Source organism: Callospermophilus lateralis, chromosome 10 (genome assembly GCF_048772815.1).
Source record: "Callospermophilus lateralis isolate mCalLat2 chromosome 10, mCalLat2.hap1, whole genome shotgun sequence".
In the NCBI taxonomy this organism is placed as follows: domain Eukaryota; kingdom Metazoa; phylum Chordata; class Mammalia; order Rodentia; family Sciuridae; genus Callospermophilus; species Callospermophilus lateralis.
Window position 1 is genome coordinate 115,245,136 of NC_135314.1, and position 27,591 is coordinate 115,272,726.

Genomic DNA, 27,591 nt, shown 5'->3' on the forward strand with positions numbered 1-27,591 from the left:
ATTGGGATGTGCAAACACGATTTCACCTTACTCAACTTTTCTAGGTTATCCTAACTACATGCGCACATATTTATTTTAAAATTTCATTTGTTTTGTTTATTGTTTGTGACAGTTCCAGGTGGTGAGTAGATATGCCTCAGTGATAAATGAATGAAAAAAGACTGCATTGGGAGCAGATGTATGAGATTGATTAAAAAATAATTGTATAGCTTTTTAAATTTATAATATTCAGTTTTTTTAAACCGAGGCATAAAAACTTTAAAGTGTATCTATTAAGGGAGTGCCATGTAAGTAATGTTTATATCAGGTTAAATAAGTTCCTTTTAAAATTTTTTTTATTTGCTCTATTTATTTATATATAACAGTAAAGTCTATTTTGACATATTTATAAAAACATGGAGTATATTTTATCTTAATTAGGATCCCAGTCTTGTGTACATGATGCTGAGATTCACTGTGGTATATTGATATATGTACATATGAAAGTTATTGCAGATTCATTCCACTGTCTTTCCTATTCCTAACCCTCCATCTTTCACTTTATTCCCTTTTGTCTAATCCACTGAACTTCTATTTTCCCCCCACCCCTCCTACACATATCAGAAAGAACATTTGACCTTTGATACTTTTTGGGATTGGCATGTTTAATTTAGCATAGTAGTCTACAGTTCCATCCATTTATACTGGCAAATGCCATAGTCATTCTTCTTTATGGCTGAGTAATACTCTATTGCATATATATACCATGGTTTATCCATTTATCAGTTGTAAGGCAACTGAGTTGGTTCCATAGCTATTGTGAATTGACCTTGCATAAACATTAATGTAGCTGCATCACTGTAGTATGCTGATTTTAAATCCTCTGGATATATACCAGGAGTGGAATAACTGGATCAAATGGTGGTTCCATTCCTAGTTTTTTTTTTTTTTTTTTTTTTGAGGAATCTTCATGCTGCTTTCCAGAGTGGCTGCACCAATTTGTAGCTCCACCAGTACTGTATGAGTCTTTCCTTTTCCCCACATCCTTGCCAACATTTACTTTTGCTTACATTCTTGAAACATGTCTTTTTTCCAAACATTTATTAATTAATTTTGACAAAAAACTTTCAACATTCTTTCTTCTAGCTTTTTGACATAAAAAGATCATTATTGTTATCTATGATCAGCCTAAGGTACAATACCACATCAGAACTATGTGTCTCCAACTAAAACAGCACCCATAGATCAGCACCCCACCTCCCCAACCACTGCTAGTCACCATTCCATTCTTGACTTTAGGAGATGGGCTTTTGTGGATCCCATGTGGGAGTGGGCTCACATTGTGCTTGTCTTTCTTTTCCAGAGTATTTTACTCATCACACTAGTGATCTCTAGTTCCGTCCATGTTGTCCTAAGCAGCAGAATTTCATTCTTTCTATGGCTGAATAGTATTCCATTGCATTTGTGTGCCATATTTTCATTATTCCCCAAAGTGATTTGAAGACTTAAATGTAAGACCTAAGTAGGTTCAAAATGCTGCTATATAGCATATTAGCTTTGTGATTGTGTGTGTGTATGTGTGTATTTAAAATGGTACATCTCAAAAATGTTTGCTTTCATTTTGATTAACATGATAATAAATCTTGGGTGAATGTGAATTTATTTCTGTGATGTGCTTAATACTATAACACGAGTCCAGTATGTAGGCTTTTCATCTCTAAGTTGCTGTGAAGACTGTTCTAAGAAACCTCCATGCGCTGATAGGAATCAGTGAAAACAAGAATGTAACAGATTTGATGGTCATGGCCTAATTTCATTTAAAAATTGTTCCTTTTCTTTTTTTTTTGTACTAGAAATTAAACTCAGAGGCAGTGGACCACTGAGCCACATCCCCAGCCCATTTTGTATTTTATTTAGAGACAGGGTCTCACTGAGTTGCTTAGTGCCTCCCTTTTGCTGAGGCTGGTTTTGAACTCGTGATCCTCCTGCCTCTGCCTCCTGCACCATTTGGATTATAGGCATGTGCTTGCCATGCCTAGTTAAAAATTATACTTTTGATTGCAATAAAATGAATGCTTATAACTGAAAACAAAGGCAGTCAAGAATGAATAAGTCTGTCAATGGCCTTCCCATTAACTTATAAACAACATAAAACGTTATGATAATTTTTTCTATGTCTACATCTTCATCTGTCTTTATAAGCATAGGATACACACACATGGATAGGCATTAAGAACAATTTTGTGCTCTGTCTTATTACGATATTGTAAGCATTTTTCCTATCATTTAATTCTTTTCAAGCCGTGATGTTAAAGTAACATTTTGACATCCACCTCTGGATGATAACATAGATTGTACAACTGTTAACCCACTATTGGTTATTTGGCACTAATGGGCATGATATTGTAGGGATATTATTGTTTGTAACTTTGGGTTTCTGTTTTTCACTTATTCGCATAGGATTGATTAAAAAACGATTGAAAGCAAGCAGGATTAATTCTTTTTTTATGTCTCTCACTAGGTATTATTGAGTGTTCTCCAGAAACTTGCGTGGATTGTGGCCCCAAGCCACAGTGTACGAGATGGTGTGTTGTATGGAATTCTTGGCAGCAGTACTTTTCAGAAGACTTTATTACAGTTTTTAGAGGAGAATAGTATTGGATTCTCTTTATTTTGATTTTTTACTTGTTAAAGTTATAGTGATCTATTCATATCTTTGCCTGCCAAAATAAAACCCCCCTTTTTTCCCCTTGCCTCTTCTGTGACAGCTGCATTTCAGGGGAGTGTGCAGTCTAGTCTGGTGAGAAAGCTCAATAAACGAATCAGAAGAAGGGGTGGGGACAAGGGGGTCGGGAATGTCATTCTAGTGGTTTTTAGGGAAAAGTTTTCTTGTTTCTTTATATTGGAGCAGAGGCTTGCAGGAAGGGATTGCTTCCTGGAGAAGAGGATTACAGGAACCTCACCTGCACTGAGCCCAGGGTGTGCTCTTTTTGTCTGTGGATGGCCAGGAGTCCAGTGTGCCTGCAGTAGGGGCAGGGAGGGGCACTTGAAAAGGATATCAGATTGACAGACAGGACCAGATCACTGGGGACTTGGGCACTGTGGTAAGGAGAACAAGACAAAACTCCTGGAACATTCTGAGGAGGGAAGAGACAAGATTAGTGCAAATAAGAATATTACCTATGAACATACGGACAGTGAATACAATACAGGCTGGATTTCAACGCCTCTTCTCCTTGGGCCCCTCTGGAAGGTGTCTTTGTGCATTACAGTTGCTAAACTGGATACATTATAGCCCTGAATTGATACAGTGTTAGTCACATCATTTTGGTGGCATGGTAAAGAATAGATTGATTAGGGCAGGGATAAATTCAGCGAGAGCCTTTAGGAGACGGTCTCAGTAAACCAGAAGGAGATGATGTGCCATATTTAGGCCTGGCCCAGAGAAGGTGGTCCAGAGCAACTGGGTTCTTCCGTAATGCTGATAGAATTTGCCAGCAGATTGGTTGGGAATGTAAGAACGCAGGAGTGACCGAGGACTCCAAACTGTATACATGAACAGCACAGTCAGAAGTTTAAGTCTGCATTATGTCCTCACCAACTGGAAAGTACACACTGCCTGACACGCTTTCTAGGCTCACAATCAAGAGATGGGAAATTTTTGAGGGACTTTGGTGATTATTTTACTGTCATTTTAATAATCAGTGTTATTAAAATTTATAGACTTTCTTGTATATATAATATTATCCAAGTGTTTATTTGGTAGAGTGCTAGTGTTGAAAAACAGACTTCTGAAACAGAAATCCTGCAAGGGACGTTGGAGTGTTAAACTCTAGGACAAAGGCCAGCACAGCTCCCGTGACTCATGGGGCTGAGAGTTTGGGAGACAGCGTTCTGTGAAATGTTAGTTCTAGCACTGAAAAATTACAGAGTCCCTTGAAGCAGACTTTTAAGTTTATAGAAATTGTCATATAATCAAAGCAAGAAAGACGGGGAACAAATGAGGGGGGCTATCTGGCTCTCTGGCTCTAGGATCAGTGGTGCTGCAGAGCCCCTGAGTCAGCTGTGGTTTGTACCAAAGCATCAAGCGTGTTTGATTTGATGGGAGATGGGAATGTGCTGACCTTGCACCTTTCTTATAATCCAATGCAGTATATTAATTAAAAAGTTGTATTTTGAATTCAGCTTCTATTTCTTGTTATTTATTATGGTTGAATTATGTTTAAAGGCAGGCACTGGGAGATTGACGTATTTAAACTGTGCCTAAGGGCAAGCACTAGGAGACTCATGTTCCTGGAAAATAATGCCCCTCCCACCCTACTCTTCATTAAGTTCAGTGAGAAGATCAGTCTTGCAATGCTGGAGGGTTGGGATTCACAGTACTTATACTGACCATCCTTCTCATAGAAATTCAGCTACCTGCAGTTGAAAACGATTCTTGCTCATTTTGATATGTGCTATCCTCTCTATTGAGAATGAATAGGCAGAGATGAAAATAAAACAGTAGACAGATAGACCAGGACGGAATAGGTTAATTCAGCCGGACAGTGAATTTGGCACTACACTTCTTTGCTGAGTTAATCAAACAGGGAAATTTGTTGGGTTACATAATTTTCTATTTACTGCAACAAAAGGGAAAAGTCCTTTTCATATGGATTTAGGAAATATTTTTCTTGGCAACAAAGAATGTACAATATTTTTCACCTTTTAATAAAGGACATTAAATAAAACAACTTCAGTTGTAGTTTATGTAGAACTACTGTCTTTTTAAAATATTTATTTATTTTTGCATTACAATTTATCCTTACTATTTACTGCAACGCCCACTTCTACTTGAGCGTTTATTTGCTTACACTGTTCCATCCCCAGTGGATGGTAAGATCCATGAAAGCAGGGATGAGCCATCCAGAAACAGATGCTGAGTGCTCAGCTGTGAGAGAGTTCAGTGTTTGGGACATTTCGGTGTGTACCCTCTCCGAAGTGCCAGGGCTTGCTCTGCATCTGTAGTATGAAGCAGTGCTGCTTCACAGTGAGCTGGAGTGACTGTTGCAAGAATGAAATGAGAGCCCATGGAGGACCCTCTGCAGGGCTGCCTGTGGAGTGGCGTCAGGGGTTAAGTATGCAGTGGAGGAACACAAACTTCCCCTGAGGCTGAGGATTCCTGTGCCCCCTCATAGCCTTGCCCGGGGTGCCACTTGGGTGCAGATGATTTTTCTCCCTGACCGTGGTGATCTTTTTTTTTTTTTTGAAAAAGGAAAGCGTAGAATAGCCCAGAGATCATTCTGAATTATTAACTCATCTGGGTGGGTCCTAGGCATCTGTACATTTAAAGCATTTTTGTAGGAGTCTGTGTTATGGGTGAGGGTTCGTAACTGCATTCTAAGGGAAGAAGATGGCATTTATGTGTGCAGGTTCTCTTGTCTTCAGATACCTACTTGTTTTATTTGGGTAGAGCAACTGGTTGTTTGTGTGTGTGTGTGTGTGTGTGTGTGTGTGTGTGTGTGTGTGTGTCTTTCTACAGGGGTTCTGAATTTTTTCCCATGCCATTAAAATAATTATCAAAGCAACTCAAATTTTCACCGAATGCCATGGAAGCCTGAGGGATTTCTCATTGCTTCAGCCTGGAAGAGTTTTAGGTCAGTGTGACTTTTCTTTCCATTTAAACCAGGACCTCCCTGGGTTGTCTCTTTCCTACAAACTGTGTTTGGGACCTGCATGCATTTTGAGTAAGCCACAGGATTAAATCTCTGAAGACTCTGCAGGGAAGTGATTTATTTATCACTGGTAAACATTCATGGAATTTTAATTTTAATATAGTTAACTTTGTACTTTGCACATAACTGCATATCAGCTCTTTTTAACATTATTTATGACAATAAGATAGGAAAGCTATTTAGTGACTTAATTTAATATACAGTGTGAACAAACGAGCTTGCTGCCTCTGAGGCCATTTTATATTGTAAACATTGTAAGGGGCAGCGAGGGAGCCTGCTAGCACACTGGCCTTGAGACACTAGAGTGGAGACCTAGAAACTAAATGTCTGAAGCAGCGGGTGAAGAGGCTTCCGTCTGGGGCCTTATTATGGGGCTAAGCACCCTGTAGGGTTTGATGCATTCTGGGGAATTACAGTGGCACTGAAAAGTAGTCAGAAATGATCATGAGACCTCAGGAAGAGGTTGTGTTGATTTGCTTAATTATGGCCTGACACAGAATGATGCCTATTAAAGATTGTTTAGAAGGAAGTCAAGGGCATTGTGATTTAACTCATTGGAATGTTTTAGAATGAAAAATGCAGAGGAATTTGTGAATTTGAGCGATTTTTCTATTCTTATTTTAAGCCATATTGCACATTTCTGAAGAATACACACCATATAGTTGAATCTTGATAATGTACATTATTTCCACATAGATTCTTGTTTGTTTCCTCCTACTTTGAGAAATTCTGAGATCGAGATGTATTGGGGGGTCATTGAGGCTAAAGAGATACCAAGTGCTACCCCTGCCGGGTCACAGTGAAGCCAGACTTCATTTGGAACAGTTATCTGGTGAGTGAGGTCATGAAGCCTTTTAGTAATGGGACTGTTTGCTTATTTGACTCTCTGGTGTCCAAGTCTTCAGAGCGTAGGTGTTTAAGGAGCTGTGCTAGGAACTGGCCCCTGTGACATCAGCTGAGCTTCCCACCACGGGGCCGCCCGCTTCCTGCTACAGAAGTTCCCTAAAGGAGCTGCTCACTCTTTCTCTCCCTTATAAGATGCAGAGCAGCCTGACCCAGCACATGGGGGAACATCCTGCCCCATATGGATTTATACTGGTGAGGTTAGTTTGCATTCAAAGCAGAGCTATCTTATGAACATCTGCTTTAAATATGTGTTTTGTTTATGACTAATTAATGCCTTGTTATGTTCTTCTGGAGCAGTCCTAGGTTTTGAAGAAACAATTGGTGAGGCATTCATTTCTAATGTGCTGCAGTGAGGAATTAATTGAATGTGACTGGATCAGGCACAGAGAAAGGAGGGAGGAATGAAGACAAGGAGGTATAAGTCAACTTTTTCACAGTGACCTCCTGCTCACAGTGCTCTTTGCCAAAATAGTTTTTCTCTCCCTCACTTACGTTTCAACGTACATGTTGCAGCCCTTTTAAGAAATTTCTTCTTAATGACTTCAAGTGATGGCGTTTAGACAAGAATGTGCAACTGTGGGTTCCCTTATTCTACACATTGTTTTAAGAAAAGACAGAAACGTCTGCATATTGATTTCTGCTTAAGTTTAGAGAAAATCCGAGTAAAATATTGTGAAGTGCAGAGCAGTTTTACATTTTAGGATAAGCTCAGTCATTGTCTTGTCTTATGCATTATAATCAAATTATTAGTATACACGTAGGTTGTCCACTATTCTCCCAGGAGAAAACAAGTGTCAAAGGGAGAAATGATAGAGACTGTGTCCCCTTTCAGGTAGAGGATATGACATTTAGATTTCTTATTCTCTAGAAATTCCCAGTAGGTTCGTCTGATTTGAACATTTTCATGCTTTATCCAAGCAGAAGGCTCAGCTTTTTAGGTTAGTCATTTAAAATACTTTGGGAGTCATTCGTCACTTCTCTCCTTCAGTCATCAAACTGGTCACTTTTTACCTCCTTCACTATTGCTCTTGGTCCATGGCACCATAATCTCTAGCCGAGAATATTGCTAGGAATGCCCCCTTCACCAGGCTCCCTAATTTTCCCTTCACTTCTTTCAGTGAAACCAGAGTAATCCCGTTAAACTTCAGTCAGAGGAGGAGATGCTACATGGAAGTTAGGAGCACAAACTCCTGAGCCGGGCTGTCTTGGGTTCACATCCGGGCCCTGCCATGTACTCTATATTGCATTTTGGCCCACACATTCAAATGTATAATTTGGAGAACTGCAGTACTTGGAATGAGTTCGTTAATAGTATTTGTACTTCGTTATTATTGTCAAATCTTATTTTAGAAGCTGTTATGTTGTTCCTTTTCTTGGAATCCTCTGACAGCTTCCTGTTGCTTGTTGAGTAAAGGCAGAAGTCTTTGCAGAGACGCATCCATTCACTTTGAGTTTTGCGTTTTTCTCATTTTCTCTTGTTCAGTCTCTTCTGGCCATTTGGGTGCCTGTGGTGTCCACTCCTCCCTCTCTCACTGATATATGAGGCCTGAACCAGAACCAGGCACCCCGAGATTCTTTGTATTTATGGTTTCCTCCTCCTGGGATGTTCTCCCCCAGGATCTGCTTAGCTCACTTCCTCTGCATCAGGCCTCCCTTGCAGAGAAACCTGGAAGGAATTAATGAGCTTATGACACTTTCAGAATGTTAATTCTTTGCCCAAAACTCAACGTGCAGCATCTTTCCCTTGCAGAGCCCATGAGTTCTCTGAGCTGTGGCCTTCACAGCCTGCCTTGTCTCGGCTTCCAGCTGCTCTCTCAGAGTTCCAAAGGGTGATTTGCAGTTAATCATTTTCTGGCTTTTTGAATACTGAAGATGGTAATATCCCCCTTCCAATTCTGAGTATCTATATCTTATCTTTGAGACCAATCTAAAATTGATTTCTTCTGTGGTATAACCCCAACTGTTGTTGATTTCTTCTTTCTCTGCATTATTGCATCTCATTGTTTAACCTCCTCACTGGGCTATTATCTAGAATCAGAGATGCCTAATGGTGGTCATTCATTGGCATATTTAGGGTGATGGTTCATACATCCTAAAGTCCTTAAGATGACTCATCTGGCATTCATTGGCATATCTAGGATGCTATATTTACACTATCTAAGATGATAGTTCAGCATCAGCATAAGACATTGCTTAGGCTTGTCTTCAGAATTTTTTGCCCCAGCACTTCCCATAAATACTGAGTCAGAAGCTTTAGGGCTGTGACCCAGCAATCTATGTTTTAACAAGGATTTGGGTAGTTATGATGCCTGCTCAGGTTTGATAACCACTGAACAAAGACATTGCATGATAAAGGAGACTGGGAATATCTGAGATAAAGGTCCAGTTAGTTTGTCAGTGTTCAGCAATCCCCAGGAATGGAAGGAATGTAAAGATTAGGAGGGCCAGAGGTACAAAGTTCAGAGACACAAAATCACATTTCACTGAAATACATCAAAAACTGAAGATACAGCTACAGGATCAAGAGCATCCAGGGACATGGAAATCTATTACTTGGTGCCTAAATCTGTGATTTCAACTTTCTTGTTTTGAGTAAATGTTGAAAGTAAATAATTAGAGTAGGTCTTAGAAGATCTGAGGGTTAGCACTGGGCAAGTCTTGAGAATGATAAGCCTAAGAGTGAGGCAGCCCAATGGCCTGTTCTGAGAGGTGAATGTCTGGGGTACCAGCTCAGAGATTGCAATGTGATCACAGAAAATAATCATTGAAGAAGAGGTTACAAAACCAGACTCCAGTCCTCTCTCAAAAGATGATGTCATGATAGAAACCAGAACCCTGATGGAAGAAAGTAAAAGAAAGGCTACCCACTTACTAAGGAATGGGATACATCTCTGCAAAAGAGCATGGCATAGGAGGAACACACGTACTAAGAGTAAGGTCCATGTGTTCCCCTGACTAAGGTTAAATGGCCTCTGGTGTGGTGTTTAGAGATTAGAAGGACAAGTCATTAGGGTCACCAAAGTATCTTGTTAGCTGCACATCAATTTAAATATTTTACTTGGAAAAAAAGGTCATGTACACATTAGATATCTTACTATCTCTCTGGTGCCTGGAAGATAATGGTCTGAAATTTAAAAAACGGTAGTAATTTTCTGTGTATGAATATAAATCACATTTTAATCACACGTATGTTTTTTACTATATAGTCTAGACTCTTTGATTCTCTCCTTCTTAATTAATAAATTAAATAATACTGTTCTTCTTACATCTGATGCTGTCCCTCGATGCTTCTGTGTCCACGTCGAGGGGCATGCTTACCTGTTCCTCTCCATCCCCGTCTCATGAAATTAGCCTAGATCTGGGAGTGTGTCCAGCATCACAGGGCTGATGAACCATGCTGGGTGAGGGAGGCCTTATTGGGTTGGGGGTAACTGTCTCACAGTTCTAAGATCATTCAGACACAGACCAGAGTTGTCAGTGAGAGTTCATGTTGTGTCTTTTCACATGTGCTCTGGCTCAGACTTCAAGGAGGGCACTACTGAAAACTGAGTGAAGAAATAGGAAGGGGGGAAAAGCAGGCACTTGGACAACAGGGAGCTGATTGAATCAGGGAATATTACATCTTAGGGGAGTTTTTGCAAATGTGACAAATGGTGATTGTTCCCCAATCAAAATAGTTTTATAAAGCCATTTTCTTAGAAAGGAACTGACACATAACTGAGTTATATTATCTTCTATTATTTTTAGTATTTCCAGAGTTGGTATGCTTGGACACATAAAATACATTTTTAAAAAATTCTATTGTTTAAAAAAATGCAGGGTATCTTGTAATCAGAGTTGAAATGAATAATATTAAAACTGTGACATATTAATTCATCATAGGTTTGGCAATTCATAAAAAGACTTCCTTGTTTAGAATGAAATAAAGACAGAGTAGTTTCAGTATTTTGTTTTTTCAGTATAAACATGTAGTAAAAAACATCTATCCAAAAAACTGAAACTCTAAAAATGCTAGAAAAAAATACAGAAGAATCATTTTGTAATTATAACACGTGGAAGGTCTTTCTGAAAGATGAGGCACAAAAATCCAGAAGATGTAGGAATCATTGACTGATTAAAAACAATGTTATAAAAAAAGAAATTTCTTTCTGGTGAAATTCATGCAGTAGAACAAAAAATCAAAAGCTAAATGGTAAATGGGAGGCAGATACTCTACCTAGAAGTTCTACTAGTAATTTATTGCATAGATATTGTCCTATATGTAAGAATTTATTTATGTATACCATTATCAATTATAGTTTTTTAATGGATATGAAACAGATTAAATAGGTTGCTAGCATAATGGTTAATTCGATTATGGTTCCTACATATAATAGAATAGTGTGCACCTGTGCCGAAAGATATATAAAATTTAAAAAGGAAGATATAGATTGGTGTACAGAGTATGCTACTGTGTGCTAGTATAAAATATTTACTTGTATATGCATTGAAATATCTCTTGACCATAATCAGAACCAATATCTTTGTTATCTCCTGAGGGGAAGTCAGCCAGAAGTCTGGAAAATAATATCATCGTTTTAACTTCATTATCTACTCCAAAAGTTAAAATGACAAAGAAGGAAAAAATTAGTCATGTATATGAATATATATTTTTAATCTCTAGCTTGGCACAATGGATGCTGGAAGATTTCTAATGTTTTCTGGGATATACTCCAAAAAAGACAAAACTTCTTACATAAAGATGAGAGTATAAGACAGTTTGTAGCATAAAATGAATGAGGAGATATTTTGTGCAGTCTTAGAGTAATTCCATAAAAGACCATATCTATTAATGACTTTATATGATCTTCATTAAATTTTAAGTCCTCAAATCATCTAATATGGCAATTCAGTTTTTTAGTAATGTCTTTACAGACCACTGTAATCCTATAATCCCTCCAACAATGTGGAAAACTACCAAATTGTTGAGGGAGAATTCAGAGCTGCCCAAGCAGACACCATAAAGCTTTAAGTTGGGCTTAGGATGGGCCACCACCCAATTTAAATTTTATGCAAGGTAGAAAAAATGAACAGTGTCACCTTTTACAAAACAATTTTCTGAAGGTTTAGGGCAGTGTGGAGTGGAAGAAAGTATGTTTCCCTATAACTGAAGATGATAAATGCAAGCTATGACTTTTCTTTTATTCCATTTCAGCCACACTATACTTTTTTACATCTGCTTTTGATTTTTCTTCTCAGATTCATTGTTTTCCATTCCTTTAGGTTAGGCAGACTTGTACAGAAAGATTTTTCTCTTTCCATTAAGTAGAAGTGAAGGTTATCTTGGTTGAAGCCCATCACCCTTACAACTTTCCCTTAGAAAGCGGCTTTCTCAGCATAAGTCCTTCTGCAGGTGGCAAAAGGCAACTTTTCTTATTTGTGTGTGAGGGGGCAGGTGTCCTGGTTCCTAACGTGACTGGTGGTGCTCTTTGTGTATGAGCATAGGAAGTAATTTTAGTGCCTGTGCAAAATATGGAATAATCAGTAATAGATCAAGTGTGCTTCAACAAGCTACATAACCTTGCTACCAGATTTCTGGCAGGGAGTTCACAGTTTCTGATAAAGCATTTGGCCAACAGATGGGTTACCCCATCTCCGTGGAATAAGGTTCTCATTACTGATACATCTTTCTATTTGCTGACATCTTTGAACCTTTGGAATTTAGCAGAATGAATTCCGTTCTGTCTGTGAAGGTGGTAGATCTTTTTTTTTTTTTCCTTTGACATTAAAATTATATCTAGTATATAAATTTCAAAATATATGGAGGGATCAAATGTGCGCTCCAAGTCATAAGTTCTGGAAAGTGGTCTTCTGTGCGTTAATGTTTATGAAAAAGGAAACATGCTGCTTTTGCCAGGACATCCCATTCATCTTGGCCATTTTTTTATTGTACTTGGTATGGATACAAAATTTGCCTTCCCTTAATTATTTCCCCTCCCAACACCCCAGCCAACTCTCTTTTCTAAAATCATATGGGAAAGCTCATTGTTTTTTTTTTTTTTTTTCCTTCAAATGTGATGAGTTGGTTGGGAGGTAGCATATCTGCTCCCCTCTACCCACCACACACACCCCGTAGAGAATTTTTTTTAACTATTCAGTGTATGATGTGATTGCCAGATCTATTACTATGCCGGCCAAACTCCATAGTGTGCCAGGTTCCCATACTTTTCACAGGCTATGGAGGTGACAGTGGGAACCACCTCTCCTGTTAGGATTGCTTGGTTCTGCCTTTGGTTTGGCAGACCAACAACTGTCTCAGGTGTTGGCTTGTTTTTGAATTTGTGTTCAAGTGAGGCCCATACCACACATTAAATTTTAACTCAGGTTTTTCTGACTCCCATTGAAACCTTCCTTGGCATGAACATTCTTGGTTGTTTGGATCTTATGTCCCCCTTTGGAACTCTGGGAGGAATTTGCTGGAACTTTGTGGACAGTTCTTGGCTGCAGTGCAGTCCTTGTGTTTTATCTCCATGTTTCTGGGAGGGAATGATATGGAGGTGGAGGAACGGGTCTCTTTCGTACTCATCTGTCTTGTTTATGATGTTTGGATTGAGTCCTTAGCAGTTAAGTCGTCATAGTTGTTGAGAGCAAAGAGGGGTGGCTAGGGACAGTGAGCCATTACTGAAGAGAGTTATTACATGGTGCTTCTGAATAAAGTATATTTTTTGCAGATTAAATTATATGATTTATATGTCTATATTAATGACTTTCTAAAGTGTGTAGATATTTTTGAAGTGAGGAGAGAATAAATTTATTTAATTTATTTAAATTGGTCACTGTACTCTATCAGGGTATTCATGTTATAATTTCCTTGATTGATGTTTGCTCTGATTAATATGGTTGTGAAAAAGCCCATGATATTTTATATTAAAAATTATACCTTATACTATGAGAAACTGAATCTCTTATTTTGAAGTTTCACTTTTGCCTAGTAATTATTCAAATTTTATTGGTTACAAATACCTACTGACTTTTTGTAATACAAGGATCTACTTTTATGTTTCTCCTAAATGCCTTTTATAGCACTGTGAGGGTTGCTAGCTACTAGGAATTCTTGATCATAATATTAACCTTGCTTTTAGCTCTGACATGAAATTTGTCTTCCATTCAGTGTGTGGTTGCCCAGTAGACAGAATAAACATGTGCATATAACACACCAGGAAATATGGTACCATCCCCCCAAATCAGGAAATCTAAAACCAAGTCTTTAATATTAGCGTATGTTCAGTTTTTATTTGAAGGTTTTTAGGAGTGTTTTACCGTTTGAAGTTTTTGTGAGGTTGGAGATGGTCTCTGTGGTCTCCTAGATGTCTGTCACTTCTGTAGCCTTAATTGGGCCCTGTTTCCCTTGTTAGCTGGTGTTGAGCTGGTTCCTCAACTTTGCCTCCTCCAGGATCCCTCATCCTGCAGCGTTTCTGGAAACACTGGAGATTCTTGTCCCCTAGGCCCACTGCTGTGCTGTTTTGTGACAACCTCCCCCTGGTCTGCCCAGGACTCCCCTAGTCATGAAACTGAGTGTTCTGGGAACCTGCTCAGCCACGGCACACTAGGAAGGCTGGTCTTCCTGTTGACCCACCATCATCTCTCTTCATGTTCTGTTTGTCTGTCCATTGTCCAGAGCCATCTCTGGAAGCCCAGGCATCCAGTTGAACATTAGCAAGTGCGAAGATGCCCTGTGCATAGGAAGTTGTTATTTTTGTTATCTTTAAGCATTTCCTTTTCTCCTAGCTTTCATTCAAAAATTGCTAGGGACTTCTCTGAAGTCACTCTGACACATCCTTATAGGGTTTCTCCTTGGTGAAATTATGACATGAATTGCTCTTGAGGAATTTTTGTCTTGAATCTCTTTCAACAATTCCACAAAATAAAATTTGTTCCCTTGCCACCTACACTGCATGGTTTCAGTTTATTTGTCAGAATGCTTTGAGTGACTCAGTATTTATTAAAACAACACATTTGTACAAAAAGCCCTAGGAAAACCGTATTTTTTAGTGGTTGTGAATCTCGAGTTCAGTCTAAATTGGTTGCCATCTAGCTGTAGGATCCTGGACAAGTCTTGTTTTCTCACAGGAGTTATAATTCACTATAACCCATTAGGTCCCAAGATTTCAACTCTGAAAACATGTAGATATTCAAATGTTATTTGTAAGTTATCATATAATCTCTCTAGGTGTTTCTCATCTAGGACAACAGGGACAAAATGGGTTGAGATGTCTTCAGTGGAGGAGATGCCTTCAGTGGAGGAGCAGAATGTGATTTACATCTGGCTCAAAAATTCCTTTTCTTGAGACTGATTCCTCTCTATATCTTTCTAGCATGGCTTCTGAGTCCAGAACCCGTGCCCAACCTTGTATCACGTACATATCCAGTTAGCCCTGGAGTGCCTCTTGGAGATGAACCTTGCTGCCTGTTGCTAACAGTACGTCAGGAATCCTCCAGACATGCCCGGATTCAGTGATGTGCTGGGGCTGATAGAATTCAGCATTCATTGTACTCCTGTCTCTATATTGCAGCACAAGGATACAAAGCAAAACAGACAAGGGAAAAGGTACCATGAGAGAGGTCTGGAAAAGCCAGGGATAAGCTGCCCATAGTCCTTTCCTGGTGGAATTGAACAGCATGTGCTTAATTTCCCCAGCTACTACTTGTGACAACATGTGTGAAATGCTGTCTATCAGGGAAACTCAGTAGAGAATTGGTGCCCACAGTTTTCAATGAGAATTGGCCACATTGGCAACTTGTGTACCTCATTTCCAAACTCCCAGAAGAAAAGCAGTTGTTTAGCATGAACTGCATTGTTTGTACTGTTAAGGCGCAGAGAGCCATTCTTATCTTGGAAAAGGGGAAGCTCTTCCCATTGGAGAGCCATCTGGTAAGAATCTCAGATCCGACTCTCCAGATGCCAGCCAAGGACCAATCCTGTGAGCAGGTCATTCTGAAGACAGAAGTCTCAGACTTGTTGTCTTTGTACTTCACACACAGAATAAATCTCAAAGTTTGCTTCTAGCCCCTTGACCTTTTGCCACGAAGTAAGTCCATCTGATATATTTGAAAAAAAATGCACTTTGAAGGATAATACCTGGTTCTGCTAGTAGCTTGTTAGATAACTTTGGCTAAATTATTGACTAATTTAAATCTTTACCTCCTCATCACTGAGTCTAAGATAAAAACACTAATTATATGAATTTTTTAAACTCCCTTGTTTTATACACATGTACACATGAGATTTATATTATCACTTGTTCCTGAATACATCATTGAAAAGCCTGAACATTACACAAGGTATGCTCATATCCAAACATTGCATGAGACCCCATCCAGATTATAGTTTTATGCTTTTATGTATCAATTTAAAAATTAAAAAGAAAAAAAAATGCAAAGACATTGCTGTGTGCTGAATACTGTGAGAACTATGCTAAGTACACCAGAAAACTAATAGTGAGAAAAAAGGCATCCTGCCATTCTGAAATCTAGTTGGAAATAGAAATTTTAGTCTTAAATATTAACTGTACAGATTACTTTGTAATTACAGTTTCTGGTAAATGCTCTGGAGGAGAGGTAGAGAGTACTGTGCAATGAGTAATGACCTATTCCTGTAAGTCGGGGAGGGTCAAATGTCTAAGAATTGGTTTATGGTTAAGAATTTCAAGTATGTGTGGCTCCCATCCAGAGATCAGGGAGGGGCATTAGTTGATGGTCTTGCACTCACTCCTGGGTGGAAAGGAGCAGACAATGTTGGGAAAAAGAAAGAAAGAGAAAGTTCAGTGTGGTTGGAGCAGAGAGAGCAAAGGGAAGAGAGGAAGTGGATGAGATTGGAGAGGAGAGAGGTCGTCAGGGACCCCATTGTGGTAACGGAGTTTTGGCTGCTGTCCTAAAATCAATCAATGGGAAGCCATTTGAGGGTATTTAGTAGCAGGGTGCCTTGACCAGATATTTAGGTGTTCTGAAAAGACCTCTGTGGTAATTTTGTAGAGATATGATTAGAGTGGGCAAAATGGGCTTGGGAGGTTATGGTAGATGCCTAGGCAACTGATAATTGTCATAGGTTTAGAATTATGGCTTGCTGAGAAATGCAAAAATTTGAGGTCTTTTTGTCCTCCTCCTCCTCCTCCTCCTCCTCCTCTTCCTTGTGGTACTGGGGATTGAACCAAGGGGTGCTCTACCACTCAGCTCTTAAGTCTGCTTAAAAACCCCAAACCAAAATAAACCTTAGTTGGATCTCTGGTAAAGAAAGAGATGGAATTATAACTTACTGGGGTTTTCAGATCAGCTACAAACTATCTTACTTGTGCATCCTCTGAGTAGAAAAAGATAATGAGATTCTGGAGAGTGTGTCATTCACTATGTCACGTAAAGAATAAAAAAAAAGAAGTAAGTAGAAAAGTGATGGAAACTCTATGTTACCCATAGGCCTAAACTAGTTACTATTTGATCTTTTATAGCAAAATCTTGCTCCCCCCCCCCCCCCCGTTAGTAATCACTACTTAGAAAGCATGTTCCTTTAGTGGAAAATTGAGAACCATTAACCTTTACAGATGAAGGGTGTCTTACCACAAGATAAATTAGTTGTAGAGTGAAAGCAGTGTTCTCGGAGCTGTGTGATAGGAGTATTATTCTTGATTTTTGCAAATTAAAAATCAAGGTCTGTGTGTAAAGGTACTGAGAAAGATAGGTATCAAAGGCAGGTTGCCTAGTGCTGAGCTACTTAATGGGATTCCATCATTAAAACAGTGGATTTCAGCATCTCGTGACAGGATGTGCCAGCAAAATGACTTTGTGTTTTATACTCATAGTTCATTTATGAAAAGGAAAGTTAGATCACCACTGGGTATTGATAAACTCTCCCCTGATAGCAGCAGCTGTTTGGAGGAGGAAGAAGAAATGGTTCTAACAACACGTGCCCATCTCCTCGGAAGCCTGTAGTGCGTTAGTAAGATATAGTGCATTGTGAAGTGGTTTGCGTTTGGTAAGTGATTCTTCAAATCCACTCCACTGTTGTCATGTATTTCTTACCCATGCAATGTATATTGATCTGTTTCTCATAGAGTCAAAAGGCAATGCCAGAGGTAACCATTACAGTTGTGCTTCATTTGCCTGTTCTTTGAGGCCAGGAGCCAGGTTGCCACGGCCCCATCTCTCAGCTGCAGCTGTTAATTAAGGAAAACACCAGACAAGGGGTGAAGCAGGTTTGAGAAAAGACAAACAGACACACATAGAGAGAAAAAGCTGGGGTTAGGTGGGTCATTAACCTCTGATGGAGGATAATGACTAGGAACTAGTGCAGCACATTTATTATATAGATTTCATCAAAAGGTTATTTTGGGGAAGGTTTCATCAAAGCAGTCGATCTGAAGGATGCAGGACTGGTGAGACATTGGGGTTTTCTTGCTATGCTCAGAATTCTGTGTCCCACGAGTTGGTGCCTGAGTTTAAGGTCCAGACTGATGCATCTCTGCACCTTTGCATGGAACCTTCTTGGGCTGGGTGTCATTCTAGCAACTGGGCCAGCTTTACCTGCACCTTTGCACCCAGGAAGTTCCCAGCACAACACAGCCACAAAGCAGGAAGAGAGACCATGACTCAAGTCACCATTCTCCACAGCTATTGTTCTTAAGATGATGGTAATAGAGGTTGGTAGGTTCTTACTCTGAAGTCCCTTTCTTTCTTTGGTCACATTGTTTTATCTTCTTTTGTAGAGGATGGACTGAGTAAGGTATTAATTATAGTTGTTTAAATTATAATCTTGTTTGGTTGTAACAGTTTCTTTGTGCATTTCATCTTTCCTTTTACTTAAGTGATTCAGACTATTAACAAAATTGTAGTACATATTTTTCTTCCAATTTTATGTTTGGAAGATGAGAAATTTCACATAGAAGAAATTTCACATAGAAATTTCACATTGAACTCTTTGTTTTTTAATTATAGGAACTTGCAGACATGCACGAAACTCAGTTCCAACAGTCATCACGTGCAGCCAATCTTGTTTAATCTTTGTTTTCTTCCTTCATTGTTGCTTATTTGTCATGAAGTTGTAAAACAGATCACAGCTACTATACCTTTTCATTGGGTAAATACTTGAGTATGCATATCTGAATATGATTTTAAAAAAATGTAAATGCCTTCAGCCTACTAAAAATAAATTATTTCAGGTTATCAGTAAATATTTAAGTTTTCCCAAGTCAGGGCTCAGTTACAGTTCATGATTTTTAAAGAGCTGAAATGTCTCTTAGTTGTAAGTGAATACAGGTTTTCCTTCCCTTTTTCCCTTTGGTCATTGATTCTATATGTCATTTATCCTGTAGAATTTCTACAGGATAAATGTTCTGGATTTTATTGGTGGCATCTATTTTCTGTCACTCATCATGGTCTGTCCCATTATTCCTAGTAAATTAGAATTGTAAATTATTTTGGAACCTAAGCAGGATTCAAGTTTAGGTCAATTTTGTTTTTAAAAGAAGTGGGCTCTGAATTGACTGATAAGAAGTTGAGAGTGGAGCATCTCAGCACCTTCTTCAGCTGAGTAAGATTATTTCTCATGAGAAGATGAGAAAGATGATGTGCAGAGATGCAGGTGAGGGGTCAGCTCATATACGGTGTCATTAAATGTTCCTTTCTTTGACACAATTGCATAGTCTTTTTGTTTTGTTCTTAGTGTGTAATAAGCAACAGTTCTCAAGTGACAGAGCCCTTATTTGGCATAGGATTGCTAGACACTGTCAGACTCCTCAAGTTTAAGCTTTGCCTTCTGAGTCATTGAATTTGGTGACATTTTTGTCATCTCACGGTCTGGCCAACATTACTTTCCTATTAAGGATGATAAATTCTTGCTGTTAATTTTATACTGGAAATGATTAATGTAAAACTCTGTCTAGTAAAAAAAAAATCTAAGTTTGTAGTTAATTCTTATGATTTATGTAGAAAAAAATAAAAAGTTATCTTTTAGTCTTTTTATTACAGAGAAAAGAGATCTTTAAAATATGCTCCTTCCTCTCATAAAATATGGTATTTCTTAATTTAAAATTATTATGACTGGTACCATGTCAAATTCTTTTAATCTGTTAAGGCTTGTTTGGAACTCTATAAAGGATAATTTGATTTTTTTGTAAAAACAATGGGTAACTTAAAAATATTTAAAATATGTACTTGACAATGAAAATGACTTTATTTTTCTTGGAATATTTATTTCCTATGTTGAAAATTATTTAAGTGATCACCTCTTGTTTGAAAGAAACCTAAGAATGTGGATATTTATTTTCATTGAAATGCTTTTCTTATTGTTTGACAAATGTATGTTTGAATTTACTATTTCTTTTCTTTTCTTTTTTCTTTTTTTGGATACCAGGGATTGAACCCTGGGTGCCTATCCACCGAGCCACAACCCTAGCCCTTTTTGTATTTTATTTAGAGACAGGATCTCACTGAGTTGCTTAGGGCCACATTAAATTGTTTTGGCTGGCTTTGAACTTGAGGTCCTTCTACTTCAGCCTCCAGAGTCACTGGGATTATAGGCGTGTGCCACTGTGCCCAGCTGAATTTATTATTTCTTTATGTATATTTTAGTTATTTATATTGTATTGTTTTAGTTATTTTCAAAACTTGATGAGGAATTACCTTGGTTCCTGTATAATTATTTTAACTGATTATGTGATGCAATTAATATTGACAAGTGACTTTCTATTGCTTAGGGGTTACGTAAGAGTTTCTGAATATTCCCTAATGGATGGGGAAAATCAAAGGGTATAACTCACTGCTTAGAATATTGAAGATATTAGTTTTTTTTTTCTTTTTTTTCTTAAATTTGTAGGGCTGGGCTTGATCCCAGGGATGCTCTACCACTGAGCTACATCTTCAATCCTAAGCCCTTTTTACTTTTTGAAATTTTGAGACAGGATCTCACTAAGTTGCTGAGGCTGACCTCGTACTTGTGCTCCTCCTGCCTCAGCCTCCAGAGCAACTGGGATTACAGGCATATGCCATTGCATGCAGCAACTTTGCCTTTCTTAGTCCAGGGATCCTCCTAAATCTCCAGACTGAGGGAAAAAAAAATGGCATCGCAGCCCATTTGGCATTTGCTGTTGTTTTTGTTTCTTTTATGCATTCCCAACATGCCTTTCCTGATAGGTCTTATTCTTAGTGGCTTCTGTAGGTATTAAGAACTAGCTCCTTAAATCTACCTGCTTCTGCTAAGGAGAGATATTAGGTTGAAAGTAATAATCTTTTATAACATAGTAACTCAAAACTGCATATCTACTAATTCTTTAAAGGAAAAAAATAAACAATAAATAAAAGGTGCAAATTTTGTGGCTTTTGAGACTTGTAAAGAATTCATGGTTAAGAAGGAAACATTACGACTTTGTTTTTAAAACTTACTTCAGATTTGTTGTGGACTTGGATCAGTCTTATGATTAGATCTTTTCTTTGTTTGCCTCATGTCTGTAGCAAACTGTAATTATCTGGTGCACCTCAGTGATATGTGTCATAAATCTGGAAAAATTTACAGGTGACAGTGAAGCTGGAGGATTAGATAGTATCTAAGGGTCTTACTGTTAACAGATTTTTAAAATGTGCGTATAATGGACTTTTTTTTTTCCTTCTTAATGTTGAAATACTCCATTGAGGACATGCTTTTCCTCCAACACTAATGAACTTTTTCTTTACCATTAATATAATTTGTCATTGAGGGGCTAGTCATTTGAATTGAATTTGAATTGCCTGGTTTTCAATAGCCCTGTGTTTCATCTTACGTAGAATAACACACCAGAGCATTCGCATGGGTTAATGAGGTTTCTAATCACTGTATTGAGTTGGAAAGGGTTAGCATTTAAACTCTTGGTAAACCTACTTACATTATTTCCTTCTATCTTTGCAGATAAATTATTAGTCATAACTGTAGCAACAAAAGAAAGTGATGGATTTCACCGATTTATGCACTCAGCCAAATATTTCAATTATACCGTGAAGGTATAGTATATTTTTACTTTTATAGAGGTGGTGGAATATGTGTCCAAAGTACATTTTTCATGTCAACAACAAAATCTGTAATCCTTCAAGGAAAAATGAAATTTGTTTGCATCATTGCTATTTCTATGCACATTGAAAGATATATTTTGGCCTTACTAATATTTGCCATGCAGACAATAAATTTGTTAATATTTGCTAATATTTGATATAAGCATGTTCTATAAAACACAAAGAATATGTAAATGTGGATCTGTATATACATATATAAATAATTTATTTTGCGGGGCTGTATAAACAGTAGTGTTCTTTGGTGACTGAATAATTTTTTCTGATATGGGTTGTCCACAGAGGTGGTTTCTTTACAGGGAATTGGAAGCATGGCTGTGGGAAGGGAGACCTGTCTTGTCCATCACTAAGAGTTACTTTTCCTTTCTTGTTTTGTTTCTGTATCTGTTTTAGAAGAATTTGGGAACACTAAACACGTTTAGAAGACATCTCTAGGGGACATTTTACTCATATGTGATCAGAGGAGACTTGAGGAGGTTGATAGAACTATTAAACTGAGGAGGGAGGGTCTTAGTATTTTTATTGATTTATTCATTTGGTAGAAGGATCTGCTAGCCAGATATTTTCTCCAAATAAAAGGAGAATTAGCAAGTATCTAGGCAGGAAATTAAAAAATAAATAAATAAAAGGAGGGGAAAGATTGCTTTGGCCTGGGGAGAAACTGAGCTATACTTACATGTAATTCAATAAAAGGTCGTATTCCTTAGGCATCCTCTGGAGTAGAAGGTACTGATGGTGATGCACAGCAGCTAGTCAAGAGGTGGAATTTGCAGGGAAAGAGACAGGGTGGTAACAAGGGTACAGAGTACAGTGAAAGTCAGAGGTACAGGTGCTTAATAAAGGATCAATGAAAATATGTTCAAAGTATGTTAAGAGAGACAAGAAATATAGTGACATTCACTGAAGTCAAAGAAGAATTAGGATAAAACATTTCTGAAGTCTTTTAGGAGGATCTTTTGGATTCAGACTGGGTGACAAAATAGACTGTTATGTGCAAGGTACCTGGCTAGGAACTTTCCATATGGTACCTTCTTAGTCATTATATGAACAATGTAAGGTACATATTTATTTATGGGCAAAGAGAACCTGCTCCAGGGTCCATAGCTACAACCCGTGAGGTCTTAGACCACAGTCCTATTTGACTGGCTCTGGAGTTCATGCCCTTTCTGCTGGCTTCCCATTTTGTAATGCAGTGATTTTCAAAGTGTGGACTTCAAACTACAGTACCCTCATCACCTGGGAACTAGTTAGAAAGGAAACACTCAGGCCACCTCAGAACAGCTGAATAACAAATTCTGTGCTTTCTCCAGCTGTCCACGGATTCTGGTGTGATTCTGGTGCACCCTGAGGTCCGGTGCATGCTTCGTGGCCTGACACTGCACTGTAGGACCCTCAGGTGTGGCCAGGGCAGTTGCTATTGCAGCATCAGAGCCTCCAGAAGGGTTGTGAAACCAATCAAGTAAAAGCCAATAATTCTGCTAGATTAGCAATAATTTCAATCCAGCTCCACATGAGTTTGAGTTTCCATGGGTGGAATATTCCTCCCATTCCTCATTATAGGTAGAGATGAAATGATTCTGAGAGATTTGAGGCTGGGAGTCCCACTGGCTTGCTTTGCCAACAGATTATTTGGCTCTGTGTTAAGGACAGTGGCAACTCATGGTATTTATTTATTTTTAGTTTACTTTTTTCATTTGTCTTTATTTATAGTTATGTTCTCAGTTATGTTCCCCCTAGTCTCCTAATACATCAATATTTTAGCACCTTCAGACAATGTTTTGAGAAAACAAAGATAAAACTGTGTATGATAGGAGGGACACATCTTATGCTCCTGTTGCCTCAGGGCCAGGTGTGTCAACAGTGTGTTTCCAACTCAGGAGGCCCTGTGGAGAGACTCAGGTGCCAGTGAAGGTCAAGGGTACAGGTGTAGTTCTAAGGGTACAGATGCACAGTGAAGATCAAGGGTATAGGTGTAGCTTCAAGGGTGCAGAGTACAGTGAAGGTCAGAGATACAGGTGCGGCACTAAGGGTGCAGGTGTACAGTGAAGATCAAGGGCACAGATGCATAGTGAAGATCAAGGGTACAGGTGTAGCTCCAGTTAATTGTGTGCAGGCAGTTTCTTGCATTGATCAATTCTTAACAAGAACGAAGACATTTGAAGATTTAAAAGGTAAAGAAAGTGCCCTGTTATTTGATGGCCTTTGCATTTCCCTGAACAATCCATTTTGGTTTGGTAGGAAATTGCTTCAGGGCCAGTCAAGGAGAACCCTGGGCTTCAGGGGATTTCAATCTTGATCTTACACATTTCCTACCAGATTGAAAAAAAAACTGATATGGAAGATCTCTTCATTTTCTTTTTAATTTTATGCTGAACAAAGAATAATAAGATACAAGAAATATTTCCTCACTCCAGCTGCATGCAGTAGACTTAACTTTTGAAATGATAAAATTGGGAATGGCATTTTTGGGGTGGATAATATTAAAGAAGTATGACTGATCCAGTCATTAATTTCTTTTTTTTCTGGCATCATGATTTAATGTGACACGTGGAGAGTGAGTGGGTTATGGTGTAGGACTGTAAAGTTGGCGATGATTTTAAGTTTTTTCTGGTGTTGTCATAATTTAATCTGAGTTTTGCTTAGGGTTGAAATGTTGATTTCTTTGATAGGTCCTTGGTCAAGGAGAAGAGTGGAGAGGGGGAGATGGCATTAATAGTATTGGAGGGGGCCAAAAAGTGAGATTAATGAAAGAAGTCATGGAACAATATGCCAGTCAAGATGATCTGGTCATCCTGTTCACTGAATGGTAAGAGACACACCCTGTGGATTTTTCAGTCTATATTAAATTATTTTTTTAAAAGGTTGAGATTTATATCTATGTATTATTATACATTAAATTATCTTATTGATGAGGAATCATTGTTTTAAAAAGTAGATTTTTCTCATAGTTATAAAACCATGGTCTGACATAATCGTGTAATATGTTTAAAGTGAGGATTTACACCAGGTGAAATGATGCACGCCTATAATCCCAGCACCATGGGAGGCTGAAGCAGGAGGAGCCTAAGTTTGGCCATCCTGGGAGACTTAGTGAAATCCTATCTCAAAATGAAAACTACAGAGGACTGGGGATGCAGCTCAGTGATAGAATGCTTTCCTAGCATGCACAGGCTTAGGGTTTAATCCCTAGCATTAAAAAAATAATAATAATAAAAATAAAAAAGAGTTGCTATGGACACTAATGAGAAAACATGGTATAGGCTAATGTTTTTGTGAAATTCATGTTTTAGTGAAGAAGTAAAGGTCATGTTGAACTTTTCTGTTAAGAAGGGTGGCTCAACTGATTCTGATTACCCTGGGGTGGGAAAAAGATCATGTAAAGTTATAAACACAAGTGAAATGCAAGAAAGCTGGTGTTGTTGTGAGAGAAGAACCTTCTCAATGTATAAATATCTTTTTGTTTTGGTGCTGGGAATCAGCCTTCGGTTTGCATTCAAAGGATGCTTTAACACCCAGCTATCCCCCTAGCGTATAAATACTGTATCCTCCTAGCCCATAAGTACTGCTTTTTGTATACTCCACTGTCCTGAATAATTTGGAGTATCTGCAATCTTCTCTTAGCTTCTTCTTATATTAAAAAAAAAAATAGATCAACTTGTCATGACTCTTTCAAGTTGTCACTTTTCTTTCTCACATTCTTTGTTTTTTTAATTTTTATTTTTATGTTTTTGGTTACTGATCACTCACTTTAAATCCCTTTGTATTTTCCTCTTTAACTTAGAAAGGACTTTCTGTATCTTTTATTATGAAAAAAGTTAAAAGGACTCTTATTTGCTGATGAAAACAAGAGAGTTTTTTTTTAAAATATAAGGATGTAAATAAGAGACATAAATGTGAACATGAAAGTAGAAATAATGAAGTTTCCATACCATCAGCACCTGAAAACTTGGAAAGAATCCATGATACTTGTATCTTTGGAATTTTCCTGATGTCTCCCAGGCAAGAAATTACGTTCTGCTCATGTTTACTTTTTGGGCAAGATGTGCTTTGGCATGGCATACCTCGGAAACCCTGTGGGATGAGCTTGTGTACTGGGAATTTTTCTACATTGTCTGTCATTATGTATTTTTCCCTAATAAAAAATAAAATAATCCATCATAAAAGCTGTTTAGATGAAATATTGGGTATATTTTGGTTTAAAATTACCATAGATTTCCAATAACTAGATGAGTTAGCTTGAAGTTGCCAAATGTACATTTGGGTTTTGACTGTGAAGCAGATTCTCCTTGTGAAAACTTCCACATAGGAGTGATTTCAGATTCCTCAAACTCTTCATGGGTTTACAGAAGAATCCTACCGTCTTCCCCTCCCCTATCATCCTTTTCCCTCTCCTGCCAATCCAAGCTTTAGCCTTGGGGAACTGGTGAAGTGAGGCCAGTTTGTCTCTAAGGAGACTTGGGTCTCCCTGTGATCTAGAGCCAGCTGGATGTTGGGTTTGTGTATTCAGATGATATTTAAATCCAGCTGGACAGAAACAATGGTCGTATTTTAATAGAAGGCCAGTGTCTTCGAGGTACTCTTGGTGTTTGAGATTGATCAGTGAGTCAGATGGAAGCCATGTCTCACACCTCTGAGAACAGCCAGCCAGCTGGAAAGACGGAGGCCCAGCTCAGCTAAGTTCTTGTCCAGAAGGAGTCATTAAGGTTTTCTCCACCATCACCAGTGTCCCCATCTTGTGGCTCAGCCATGGGTGCAGGGGAAAGTAGCCAAGAGGGCACAGAGGGGCGGAACAGCTGCTGTCATTTTAGGGTATATTTTTTCTCTTATTTTTTAAAACAACACTTTTAAAAAAGCATTGTATACAGTGTGTTGAGTATGATTGAACATTATGTCCGTATTGTGTACTGAGCCCAGGAGAATTGAATTCAGCTCTTTATCAATTATTTTAAATCCATTGCCTATTCTATTTTTTTAAAAAATGCCCATCTTTTGATGAAGGGTCAGAATTCAAGATACATTCATCTTAAGCAAACAAATACCTATTTTTCATGTGATTTTTTTAAAAGGATGATTCAATTAGAATAATTAGCTTTGTAAAAGCATAAGGCACCACTATATAAAAATGCACAGATTTATGCAATTATTTGTTTACATAGGCCTTTAAAATAATTTTTATATCATGACTTGTGTATTTTAAATGTAAAATTTAGTGATTTTGGTATACTGAACAAAGTTGTATAATCATCATTACTATTCAATTTTAGAACATTTCTAATATATGATAAGGGTCCTTTGTCCCCATTTAGATAGTATTTGTGCATTAAATTAGAAACAGTTTTATGAAGTTGTGTCATGAGAATGCATATTCTGAATTGAATTTTGGAACATCTAAAATAAGAGGCTGGATATTTTAAAAAACTCACTCTACAGAATAAGATTTATCATATTTAATTTAGATAAAAATTAATATTTGTCAAGGTTTTGGATTCTTTTCAAAAGAAAACTAAACCTGAGGATCTCTACATATGAAATTGCCTCCAATATTTTTTTTAAAAAGTTATTTAAAGTTTTTTTTTTTTTTTTTTTTTGTGTGTGTGTGTATGTTCTGTGTGTATGTGAGTATTTATTTGCAATTTATAGGGCTTGATGATCTCTTGGTTAGAGCAATTATGGACATGTTCAATGCATTTAGTGGCTTTTAAAGGACAAAAATTGTTCTTTTGAAGCAAACTAATGAAAATTTGAAGGATAAATATTGTTACTTGATAGCTGCAGATTCCCTTAGGAAGAGAAATTATCCTAGATGGTTTTTTAATACCTTTATCTCTCTGGAAGAGCATTTATGATAAGGTACTTTGTGTTACTTTTAGAATTGCCTTATAAAGCATGTATTTCTTTTACTGTGTTCACAATGAAGAAAGGTGAG

General features: G+C 37.9%; 1 protein-coding gene across 2 annotated transcripts in view; it reads left to right on the plus strand.

Moving 5' to 3' along the window:
- Positions 1 to 27,591, plus strand: part of Plod2 (procollagen-lysine,2-oxoglutarate 5-dioxygenase 2) — an 86,010-nt gene that overhangs the window by 15,860 nt on the left and 42,559 nt on the right. For both annotated transcript variants that reach the window (XM_076867138.2, XM_076867137.2), the window contains exons 2-3: positions 21,508 to 21,599; positions 24,335 to 24,471. In XM_076867138.2, coding sequence (XP_076723253.2) covers positions 21,508 to 21,599; positions 24,335 to 24,471 — 229 coding nt within the window. The remainder of the gene's footprint in view (positions 1 to 21,507; positions 21,600 to 24,334; positions 24,472 to 27,591) is intronic.